We start from the raw sequence: 12,461 nt of genomic DNA on the forward strand, positions 1-12,461 counted from the left end.
ATCTGCTAACATCGTTCGCTCTCCTCGTCGCAACTAATGTCAAAAAATCTCCAATCAGTAGTACTACAAGAGTAGTAATTACAGACATGTAGTTAATAGTTTAGATTTGTGACTCAGTAGTATTGTACAAGGAATCTGAAATGTCATTCATTGTCACCTTGCTCAGTGTTTACTCAATATATTATTGAATATTTTAGACTTGTCTCTGTTCAATGTTTGCTGGTTCAAAGGGGACTTACAAACCCAGCCTGGCTCCCTGGGTCCGTTGCGCCTGCGCTACGCTCCGACACTGACCCAGGCAACCACCACCGCATGGTGGCCGGGACACAAGGAAAACCAACATGGCGGACAAGTTAAGTTAACATGGGGAAACGCTAGAACGGGTGGTTAGAATTTTTTCATAGCATTTTCATTACTACAGTTGCAATGAATGAGTTTCGAGAAGAAAGTCCATATTTTTTTGGGGTGGAGGAAAGCAGTATTTAAGCTGATTCGAGACACGAAAATCGTCGTCACACCCACAAAATGTAAACAATGACACGCACCCCATTTCAACAGCAATATTTGCGTTAATATTTCGTGTCAGCTCGCTTTGGACACGAAATCGTGTTCATAAGACATCGAAGAGAACGACCACAGCCATAAAACATCGATAGAATCTTTAGTTTAGAAAATTTCAGCACACTAATGTCGCCGTTTTTGCCACGTTTTCACCTTTGTTGTATGCTGGGTTCAGCATAAACACTGACCGCCCATTATAATAAATTAAGAAACACACTCGCTACTCGTCAAATAATGATGTATAACGTTATTGGAGTGTCAGTGAAACGCCTAAGGCCTCAAGAAATTATTCATAGGATATACGTATAGATATAACATAATAATGAAATATATATTTTCATTAATTGTCTTATTTCATGGTGAACTTTATCATAAATAGGTGTAAATATTTAGACGATATAATTAATTAAAGTGTAGTCTTTTTGAACGTTGACAGTGCTTGTAAAAATATTTGGGTTAAATTGAATGCTAACTATTTTAAAGGACATTTTGAAATGGTTGAAGTAATTTGGTACAAATATATACATCATTTGTTTATACTTTCTTTATCACAGGATGATGCAATAGCCTTTGCCCTCATGAAGTATAACCATAACCAAGGTAAAGCAATCAATCAACTGAGGATTCTTCAACGTGAGGTCGTAGAGAAGGTTCTTACAAATCACACTGTATTGCGATGTTACCCACAGGATATGGAAAATCACTCTGCTATGAAATTCTCCCAGATGTCATTGAATACCTGCTAAAGAAACCTGCATTTGTCATTGTCATTGTTCCTCTGAATGTTATTCTGTCTCAACAAAAGGAGAAAATGGGAAGAAGGGCAACATGTTTAAACAAGGAGCATGATAGGGAACTAACTGCAAACAGTGCAGAGCAGACACGATGGACTGAAGGGCAATACCAGTTTGTGTTTGCACACCCTGAGCAAATAATTGGCAATGATACTGTCAGAGAAATATTGCTACATAATTATTTCCAAGAGGAGGCCACAACTTTTATTGTTGTAGACGAGGCACATTGTGTCTTGGAATGGGGCCAGGATTTCGGGCCTGTTTTTGCCAAACTTGGAACACTTCGTGCCTTACTTCCAAATGCCAAGGTTCTAGCTCTAAGTGCAACCCTCTCTCTTCAGGGACAGAATGAGGTGGCCAAAAAACTAGTGATGACGAACTATGAATCTGTATCCATGGCTCCAGCAAGAGACAACATCTCACTAATCATGTGTAAAAGGCCAACAGAATCAACAGTACAACATGACATAGAATGTGTCATTAAGCCACTGTTGATAGAACTCCTTGTAAAAGGTCAGATGTTTCCACTAAGCATTGTGTACTTCAGTGGCAGTCAGGATTGGGTGGGACGGTCATATGAGCTGGCAGAGAGAATGCTGGGAGATGCCTCAATGGAGAAAACAGGGGATAAGGTATGTTGAGAAATTTAATTTCATTCAAAACCTGAAATACTGTTCTCCACTATACAGATTATACTGTTATACGAAAAGGTGGTTGAAATAATGTCATACTTCCTATCTTATATGCAGATAAAGTCTATCATCCTGCAGAATCTTGCAGAGGACCCAGCAAACAGTCCACTGAAAATAGTATTTGCGACCATCGCTCTTGGTATGGGAGCTGACTTACGACATGTCCGGAGGGTGATCAACATTGGTCCACCAAAGCGGTTAGAAAGTATGATGACACACAAAAAGCGTTGATCAAAGTGTTGTGTACAAATTTCATGGTGCACTTTACAGTGCATTTTCACATTGTAAACATAAGTGCTCTGGAGAAATAATAAACATACTCTACATAAGATTGAAAATGAGTTTAATATTGTGCATGGCATCTCACATAATTTGTTTTATTGTTATGCATATTCAATAAAAGTATATTTCTAAAATACATTTCAGATTATGTACAGCAGATTGGGCGTGCTGGGAGATCCGGACAACAGTCAGAGGCCATACTGTTCTACAACAACTCGGATATTGGTCGGCCTCATGAAAGAAATATGCAAGAATACATCTGTTTGCAGACGACAGCAAGTCAATGAAGCATTTGGTTTCAGTAATGAAAAAAAGATATCTGCTGAAGTATGTTGTGATGTCTATAACCCTGACCTAGCAACACCATACCAGTTTTCCTCCTCCAGAGACACCAAAAGCTTATTACTGAACACGCTAACTGACTACATAGTAAAGGATGGAACACAGTATCTAAGAGAAAAGCTTCCAACATCTGCAATCCAACAAATAATCAGTGCTCCAGATGTCTTCAACAAACATGTCCTTGCTGAAGAATTTCAACTTGATATGGACATAGCTGAATCACTGGACAATATCATCAAGCAAGTGAAAGCAATATCCACGAGGTAATCACAATTGTTTTAGACAAGCAACCATAACAGTTTTCTCTATCCATGCCTGAAATGCACTGGATGATAAATGTTTTCAAATATGAAGTTCAACAGTCAAATCACACCTTCAGTAAATGTTTGCTTCAGTTATATATCTACATAAGGATCTCCACATTTAAAGTCAACTTTCAGGTACTGCACATATTTACTTCCCAATCTCATGGCTGTAGTTAAGTTGATTTTCTCTGATCCATGTCATGAGTTTTGCCTTTTTTCATGTTGCAGACAGGGCTCTTCGACAACCTTGATACAGATTGGATTTGGCGTCCAGGGTGACACTGAAATGGTTTGATCCTGCGAAGATTCTTTATCAAAAGTTCTTCATCCTAACAGATGATGGAATTTTGTGCTTCTCTGCTCTGATTACGACACCAGTTTGTTCATCAAAATTCTCAGAAATTGTGCAAATGCCAGCAAACGGAGCAGTTCTCTTTATCAATGTTTTCTCAGTTTTGTTAGAGTGAACAGCTTTGATGTGACTCTTTGTCTGCTTCACTATGTGTTCCATCAGCATATCAGCTGCAATGTGAGAATTGTACTTTCCATTTGTGTTCACAAAGAGCCCATAGAAAGCCTCATGAGCTCTCTGTTTGCTCAGTGTAGCCATTTGATGAAACAGAAATCTGAGTATTTCCAGTGCATATTTGCTCCGATTGTTCTGACCTTTTAACATGATCATTGTGTATTTTAATAGCCTCATCATGCGGTTCCTGTCTGGACATTTGATGGCATCTGAGAGGTTCTTGAAGAGAAGGCCAATCTCAAGAACATTCCTGGCATAGGACTGATAATCATCTCGGAAACCCTGTGGAGACTTGCTCTCTGTTGCAGAAGAAGCCGGTATAAGCAGAATATGACTTGTTCCATCTGGCATCATCACAGTCACCTGCTGAATTTGTGTGGAGTCGGTAGCTTGAACAAGACTCTCCTCAATGTGTTGTTTAGCGTCCTGCAATCATAGTGTCGACCATATTGCCAACTGACCCCTTAACCCAGGCAGCTTTTTCTGCATCGGACATCAAACTCAGTTCACCATCAAGATGCTTTGTTGGTTTATCTTGCCCAGAATCCATAGCAAAGTAGTGACAGGCAGCTTCTACAATGTATGCATCTGTTAGTGAAACAGCCAGTTCACTGCAATCCATATAGTGTTTTTTTTTGCATCACACGCTCGTTTACGTCCCAGTCTGATCTTTTCAGCTCCAAGTGTACCTGTTTCAGTACTCTTTTCATTGTACAAGACCTTATACATCATCGCAAGGACTGTCATCTGCAAATGAAACAGTTCAAAAGTTATTGGAGACAAATGTGGAAATTTGTTCATTGGATCAGCATCATTGTCAGTTGAAGCCCTAAGTCTTTTAGCTCCAGAGAATCTTTCACGGGTCACCTGGTCACTTCCAATGTGGATGCTACAGTTTTCACCAAGATCAAGTCCAGCTTTTCCATACATTTCTGAAATCAAGGACCCATAGTGATCAAGAACATCAACAACATTAGAGTAAGTTTGTTCATTCTTTGGAAGCACACGCAGAGGAATAACAGTATGCTTTGTTTTGAGGTGGTCAGCTTCTTCACCAACAATAATGTCGGGGGCAATCTGCTTGAGAGATTTGAATGCTGGGACATGTGTAGTAAGAACCCTCAGTATTAGAGTAAGGTAGTCATCTCTTATCTCTACCCAGTCCTGCTTGTTAAGAAGAAAATCTTCTGCAGACATATTGAACAGGACATGTTGTGCTGCACCAGATGGAAGGGAAGTGCAACTAATCTCCTGGATGATTGCAGCAGACCCAAACCAGTGTGCCATGCTTGGTTTTTTTTCACCAGATTTCCGGAGATGACTTACTTCCACCGTAAAGTTTACATTATCCCCCACAAATCTTTTTCCTTCTTTGATACACTTTACCAGCTTGTCCTGAAAGTGTCCACTGATCATGTCCTGGACACCTGAGGAAACCATGTGTGAAAGACACACTCCCAAGGGCTGTAGTTTATCAAAGACCTGAGTTGTGAAAAAACAAACAAACTTTTAATAAAATTCACTTTGCTTCAATCTTCCTATTGCCATAAATGAATAATATGGGGAATGATGGGCATGGAAAATATTCCAACTTGTAACTTATATGAGACTTTATAATTAAGCAAGGTTATATGTCATGATAATTTTTCTTAATGAATGGTATCACTTAATAAAGTTACTTAACATTTTATCATTTGTTTTATATGAGTTATTTTGAAGAACATATCGACTTGAAGGCAATGTTTAGATATAGAAATTCAAATAATGCATTCTGACAAAAGAAACACATACAAATAAGAATTAATCCTTAAATTCAATCAAATTTGATATTAATACATGTAAAATATATCTTGTCACCTTTTACAATACCTCCATAGTGTTTCCAGCAGACAGACATCTGAGAAAATTCCATCTCTGTTGGGCATACAGAAAACTTAACAATCTCGAAACATTCAAACCTTGTGAACATCATGCCCTGAATAGAAACAATAACAATAATTACTGCATTCACCTAAAGATATTTTGGAACTTGTTAGTACGAACATTAAACTGTTAGTCAACAATAAATCCAGTGAAGGTTCTCCAAGTCAAAGTAAAATCACTAATGGTGTCACTGTGTGAAGTGAGGTGAAATTGGGTTTAAAGTCGTGCTTGAGAATATTTCGCTCAAATGCCGACATGCATGCAGTGTATGTGTATGTGTGTATACTAGCCCAGACGTAAGCTGGTTTTATAGTGCTAGCCCAATGAGATACCATGCTGCAGTGAAGCATGAATACCCCACTCACAGTAAACACATTATACTGACTCCGAGCCGACCAGTCCTTGTTGTACCCATTAATGCCGAGCACCAGGCAGGGACCAACAAGTACCATATTTTAATGTCTTTTGGTATCCATGGTCAGGGATCGAGCCCGCAACCTTCCGCTCTCCGGGCGGACGCTCTAACCACTGCACCACGGAGGCGGTTGGCGTCACCGTGTGTATGTATGGATGTACATGTAGTGCTATAATAAAAGCATTACTGTGTATCAGATCTTTTTCAGCATCCCCAGGATGTTCTACATGATACAGTGTGTATGCTCCGATAATGGCATCATACCTCAACACTACAGGCCTTATAGTCCAATATGTGAGTAATATCTTATAGTGGTCACCGTTATTCACACGGTTCACAATATAATTATATAAAGTATCCAGCTTTCATCTTCAAATATTACATCATGTCTGTCAGCAATGCTGATATGATGTTTTTAAATCATGATCTTCCTGTTGTTTGATATATGCTTTAAAAATAATGTGACAAATTCATTACCTTGAGCAGTTTATTTGTAAATAATATAAATGCCAGACTAAATCACTTTCTCGTTTCTTGGAAATTATCTTATTCTTGATTGCTAGTTAAAAGATGTGATCTAAAGAACATTGATAATAGTGTACTTAAACAGAAAATTATTCAACAGTCCATATTTCATTTCATTAGATTTTTTACAAATGAAGGACAATTCAGTTGAAAGTTTCCGTAAAACAACAAAGGTAATTTGTCTGGTTGAAATCACATGCAGAACATAAACACTTGCAAACAGATGACAGACACAGCATCAAGTCAAAGTAGACCCAATCAGTAAGGCATGGATGAGTAGCATTATCATAGAAATATTTGTACTTGTACTCCTGAAACGTAATATGTATGATTGGCTCACTCATCACTTGAAACTTGGATCTGTCATTCCATAATGGTTTCAACAGAACAAAACTTAAACTTGAACAGGTGAACAAAATGTATTTTAACAGACACCTTTTGATGGACCTTTTGCTCCTTCATGACCATGGATACTACTCTCTGCACAAGAGACAGGTCTTTCCACCTTGCTTTCATCATGGACCCATACACAAATCCAAGGATGTTAACCATAGACTCCATGTGTAGCTTTGAACATAGTTTTTTCTTTGTGACGGTGTAGGCCAAAAGCACATCACCCAGTAATTCATGGGAGTTAACTATTTCCTCTATGATTGCTGACCAGTTAAATGCAGCAAGTGCTTCATAGGCCTTGTGAAGCAAGACACTATTTCTTCTCTCACAAGCTGCCCTTGAGCTTTCTGTCATTTCATCAAGAAACAAAGTCCAAATTGCTTTCTTCAGTTTATCATAATTAAACACATGTTAAGCCGGACAACTGATTGACTGGTTGCTGTACACAAGGCGCAGAAATTCCTCCTTAAAAGCCTCGTCAATGTCGGCATCCTTCCCTCTTGAAAATATCTGCCTGGCCTTTTCTTCAAGTAATTTGGCAGGTGGTGATAAATCCAAAAACCTGTCCTCTTTGACTTTAGTCGGAGTGTCCTCAGTAGAAATGTCAATGTGAGCTCTGTTAAGACACAACAAAATCTGACTTACATAAACACACTCACAGTTAGGGTATTCAAAATATGATAGAATTTAGGTATTGACAATATTTGCAACCATATTAATCAAAAGCAGTTAAAGAACATTGTATGCTTTGACATGACTATAGTTAATCCATCCCAAGACGGTGTTCTTTAACATCTTTTGCGTGGTATGTACACAATGTACTCATAAGAATTTTTTTTACATTATTCTAGTTCTACAAGATCTATTTTGTGTATGTGATTGCAGTTTCATATGTTGAAATACCAAGTGTTCCCAACTGTGTGATGATGTTCAAGTGATAAGTAAATGGAAGAAACTTTTACCTGTCAAGGAGGACAACTGGGATGACTGGCTCAGTCTGGCACTCTATGCTTCGGGTAGTCGTTACTAGGGGGCTGCAACCAAGATCCCATGTGTTGACACCTGACTCTTCTTGACTGACAGTTAAACGCCGATATCGAAGACGACATGACATACCTGGAAGAGTAAAGAATAAACAGTTACTGTCATCATGGAAAGCACGGATGATTGTATCTTTTAAAACTGTCATTCAAATTGATTTGCTTACCAAATAATAAATAAACATCATAATAACATGTGATTTTACTACCACAACTGTTGACAAAGCACACGCAATTTGAACCTTTAACTTAAGTTGTAATTATAATAAATTCAAAAAAACAATGCAAGAACTCACTTGTCCTGTTTGACCCAAATTTGGAATTTAGAAGCGTGGCACACTTCTGCCAAAATGATGTGGAAAGGTCTGACGTTTGGTCAGCTTGCTTCTGAAGGACATTAATTTCTTCATCGCTCCATTTTGACTTGGTGGAGAGGCCATGTTCTGCCTGGGGTTTCTGCAAAGATATGCACCGAGCATGATGACGCGAGTATTCATGCACAAGACATGCTGAAATTAATTAAATGTAAATAAATTACTGGTTTATCAGCTGACGAAATATGCACTTTCTTCACCATAAGATGTTCATAAGCTATTTTAATCACGATCAATTCACTGATATTAGCTAATTAGTATTACTTACCTTACTTACTTATTATCTTACTCTTAGAATAAGGTGTATGACCTGTTGGAGACCCCCGAGGCCTTTTCTTGATATAGCCATGGTCAGAAAGGCCTGGTGGTGCTGCTATAAACGATGGTGTCCGGTTTTCTTTGTCGGGTTTGCAATAACTGTGAAAAGACTGACAAAACATATTGATCAGTACTGCTGTCAAGTTCTTTGTACAACTGCACATGGCTGGGTGTACGTATCAAAACCTATCTGATACAACGCGTACATTGGGCAAAAACGGCGACATTAGTGTGCTGAAATTTTCTAAACTAAAGATTCTATCGATGTTTTATGGCTGTGGTCGTTCTCTTCGATGTCTTATGAACACGATTTCGTGTCCAAAGCGAGCTGACACGAAATATTAACGCAAATATTGCTGTTGAAATGGGGTGCGTGTCATTGTTTACATTTTGTGGGTGTGACGACGATTTTCGTGTCTCGAATCAGCTTAAATACTGCTTTCCTCCACCCCCCAAAACTATGGACTTTCTTCTCGAAACTCATACATTGCAACTGTAGTAATGAAAATGCTATGAAAAAATTCTAACCACCCGTTCTAGCGTTTCCCCATGTTAACTTACTTTGTCCGCCATGTTGGTTTTCCTTGTGTCCCGGCCGCCATGCGGTGGTGGTTGCCTGGGTCAGTGTCGGAGCGTAGCGCAGGCACAACGGACCCAGGGAACCAGGCTGTCACAAACCTCTCACGTCAATTTCTAAACCGTAGCAATATGCATAACAATAACGTGCCATCTTTGAGCAGCTGTCAGTTGTGGAGGTTCCAATTTTCCTGAACAGCAACGTAATCAATTGATTAATGGCCATCGAGCTGTTAGAAATGTTTACTCAAACTTGAGGAAGATGTTCGCCTTCGTATCACGTGCATATCTAAAAATCAATGTATGGTACGCCCGAAGGGTCTAAATTATCATACAAATATACACAATCATGACATGGCTATAAATGGCTATGGCTATATGGGGATTAAAAATCATAGGTGTTGCAATACTTTTTCCATGTGTATACAAGTAATGAACATAATTTCCTCTGCTGCTTGAATCAAAATTTCACTGATGGCCTGGAAAATGGTTCCGTTAACTGACATTTACGTGGTTTCTTTTATCATCGAAGTACAAGCAATGGAAGAAAACCCCGCTGAAGCCATTTACGGAAAGGTACCATAAGGATACTACTGTGATTTCATTCTTTACAAACGAACAAGGCGTCGCCCTTGATTGAAGCATGTCGTTACGCATGTGCTGAAGCATAAACTAAAAAGCAAAAATAAAAAAAAAGAACCCTATACTCAACAAAGCAAGTTTGAGATGGACCTTTCTTGCATGTTCTCATTATCCAACTGATTTATCACTCATTATCCAACTGATTGATCACTCATTATCCAACTGATTTATCACTGACAAAGGTTGCGTGTAACCTTCATGTATTGACAGTGATGCAATGTTATCATTGATAGTGTTATCATGAACTCGAGAATACCAACTGTTGAACCCACTTGTTATTCATATTCACTGGGCATCCCAATTCATGTAAAGGTAGTTTGGGTTATTGTTGAAAAATCCGAGAATAATATTATGTGTGTTATTTTGACATTTTTCATAAAGAGGTCACCATACTGATTAGGAAAAAGAAACTGAACGCAATTCTTCAACTAATTTACCACCATGAATGTTAAAACATGAAAATGCTTTTTGTTACTTCGTTCTTAGTTTGTCACTGAAGACCGTTAGATTGTTCATGTTCGGAAATTTGAACCATTCAGTTCTTTTTGATACTCATATAAAAAAATGCTATTCCTTCCGACAAACCCCCACTCCCGAAATCAAAATATAAATGAATAAAGAAATTAAAAATTAGAGACAAGAAGAAGACAAAGTCTTATTTTATTCATCATCAGTGCACTACCAGACCACAAGACCTCTTGATACAAATTTGGGGTGTGCACACCAATCTGCTGTTCTCTCACAACACACGGAGTACTGACTTAAAGACGTCTAGGAAAAAGCGGAGACACACGAATATTATATTGTAAATTCATTTCACAATATTATGCCAAACATACAAACACATTTCAAATCCATATTGAATAATACATGGACATAATCAACAATATGAAGAGTATCACTATTACTTAGGATCTGCTGCGTTTAATGACAATCGGCGATATCTTCAAGAACGTAAAAAGATGACAGAGCGTTTAAAGATGCATCATCGTGGACGGTGGGTTATGAGCTTTTAATGGTGTTAGTGTTCCACTTGAGTGTTCAACTTGAATTGGGCATTCTTCTTGAGTTGATTCCTGCATCACGTGTCATCTGATAGAACAAACCTTGCTTCTGGAGAAGCTTCTCTGGAGAATCGAACTCCTTGACCTCACCCTGATCAAGAACTAGAATCCTGAAGAAGGAAGCGAGTTACAGCAATATTCGTTATCCACACAGGTTCTATTCAATCAGTTTGTCTTTTTTAAGCACATGATCAATACAGATGTTTCTAATGGGTTTATTGTGGTTCATTGGCATTTACATTTCGTTTCATGTGCATGCTTTCAGAGACGAGAGAGTTTTAGATGGAATTTTTCCTTTCACTAAATGCGAATGAAAGTTACTTAAGGGTGTCCACATATGCCTCTACAAAATTTGGTTATATTAAATGAACATTCTTATCGAACGTTTTCTAGCGCCTTTATCATTAAAAGCTTCAATTACAAACTATTCTGCTATTATTAAATGTGGTTAGCTTAAATCGCTAATGTGCCCCAGAGTGGAGAGTTGCGTCTAACTGGAGAGCAGAGACATAACCGTGGGTTCAAATCCCGATCACTTAACTGTCAGTCTGTCATAAGACGACATGAGGTATATATAATACCTCTCTGGCGTCGTGAACATGTGTAACGTCATATCGTGTCTCAGCAAGGAAGCAGTGAGACGTCATGTCATTTGAACCAATCACCGAGCATTGTAAAATCTTTCAGATTGTAATTAGTTTCTTATTTATGTAAATACCCGAGTCTGGACCATACAGTCTAGTGACTAATATCATGAGCATTGACATACGCAATTGGGATACGATGACATGCTTCAGCCAAGTCAGGGAGTCTGACACCCCATCCCGTTAGTTGTCTCTGTAGGACAAACAAGAAGACCAGTTCTAACCCGGATCTTCACTGATTTGGAAATATCGGAACTGGATCTTTCCACCCTTATGGGTAGTCCTCAACGAATATATTTATCGAATTTACCTATCGTAGTCCATGACCGTGTTGAGTCTGTGGGCGATGGTCAGCACCGTGCAGTCCTTGAACTCTGACCTGATTGTCTGCTGGATCAGGTCATCGGTTTCCATGTCAACGGAAGCTGTGGCCTCATCAAGAAGAAGAACCTTGGCTTTTCGGAGGAGTGCTCTGGTCATACAGAATAACTGACGCTGCCCAACACTGCCGAGACGTGAATTCCTCCTTCTCCACAGTCTGTGTCCAGTCCATCAGGCAGAGTTTCCACAAACCTGCGAAGATGGGTGTGGTCCAAGGCGGCAAAGATGTCCTCATCTGTATACAGGTCCTCGGGGTCAAGGTTCATTCTCAAAGGACCCGTGAAGAGGAAAGGGTCCTTGAAAGGAGTATTTTTTTCTGTTGTCAATCTATCTAAACGATATTTTCTTTTGAACCATATTCAGGAAGCTTGTCGGTTACTCTGGGTTCACGGTAGCTTCGTATCAGGAAGCAAAAATTAGTTTTTCATGGTGGAGAAGTCTGTCTGTAACAGGATCTGCTAGTTGTTGGTTCAATTGTTAGAGTTACCTTTTCACTGATTGTGACTCAGTGGTAACGTCCACCATTTTGACGTTTTGACTCTTTTGCTGATGCGCGAAATGCTACTGTTCAGGGCAAAGGTTACTTGAAGTACTTACTTAGCCCAGGCTGCCTACCTGTGGTATGATAGCAAGCTTTCCCCTGAGATCATGAAGTCCGATTTCA

The 12,461-nt window shown here is 39.0% G+C and overlaps 3 protein-coding genes and 1 long non-coding RNA gene across 4 annotated transcripts; 1 reads left to right on the forward strand and 3 right to left on the reverse strand.

Annotated features, from left to right (window-relative positions):
* Positions 1-931: 931 nt before the first annotated feature.
* Positions 932-2,925, forward strand: LOC124277004 (ATP-dependent DNA helicase RecQ-like). The gene is made up of 3 exons (XM_046712659.1): positions 932-1,987; positions 2,105-2,252; positions 2,474-2,925. The coding sequence occupies exons 1-3, from the start codon at positions 1,238-1,240 to the stop codon at positions 2,614-2,616; spliced, it is 1,041 nt and encodes a 346-aa protein (XP_046568615.1). The 5' UTR covers positions 932-1,237; the 3' UTR covers positions 2,617-2,925.
* Positions 2,926-3,149: 224 nt separating this feature from the next.
* On the reverse strand, positions 3,150-8,426 carry LOC124277010. Its single transcript, XM_046712663.1, is given in 6 exon segments — positions 3,150-3,307; positions 3,310-3,928; positions 4,115-4,984; positions 6,735-7,374; positions 7,721-7,874; positions 8,095-8,426. Coding segments are annotated over 4 exon segments (2,025 nt in total). The 5' UTR covers positions 7,113-7,374; positions 7,721-7,874; positions 8,095-8,426.
* A 37-nt stretch (positions 8,427-8,463) lies between these two features.
* On the reverse strand, positions 8,464-9,177 carry LOC124277009. The gene is made up of 2 exons (XR_006898715.1): positions 9,052-9,177; positions 8,464-8,600 (listed from the first exon to the last, which is right to left on the reverse strand). It is a non-coding gene; the product is annotated as an uncharacterized LOC124277009 (long non-coding RNA).
* Positions 9,178-10,494: 1,317 nt separating this feature from the next.
* On the reverse strand, positions 10,495-12,461 carry LOC124277007 (multidrug resistance-associated protein 1-like). Its single transcript, XM_046712662.1, is given in 4 exon segments — positions 10,495-10,882; positions 11,727-11,923; positions 11,926-12,093; positions 12,413-12,461. Coding segments are annotated over 3 exon segments (468 nt in total). The 5' UTR covers positions 12,064-12,093; positions 12,413-12,461; the 3' UTR covers positions 10,495-10,749.

The sequence above is a fragment of the Haliotis rubra genome, unplaced genomic scaffold (assembly GCF_003918875.1).
Source record: "Haliotis rubra isolate DU_JTF1 unplaced genomic scaffold, ASM391887v1 Scf2166, whole genome shotgun sequence".
In the NCBI taxonomy this organism is placed as follows: Eukaryota; Metazoa; Mollusca; class Gastropoda; order Lepetellida; family Haliotidae; genus Haliotis; species Haliotis rubra.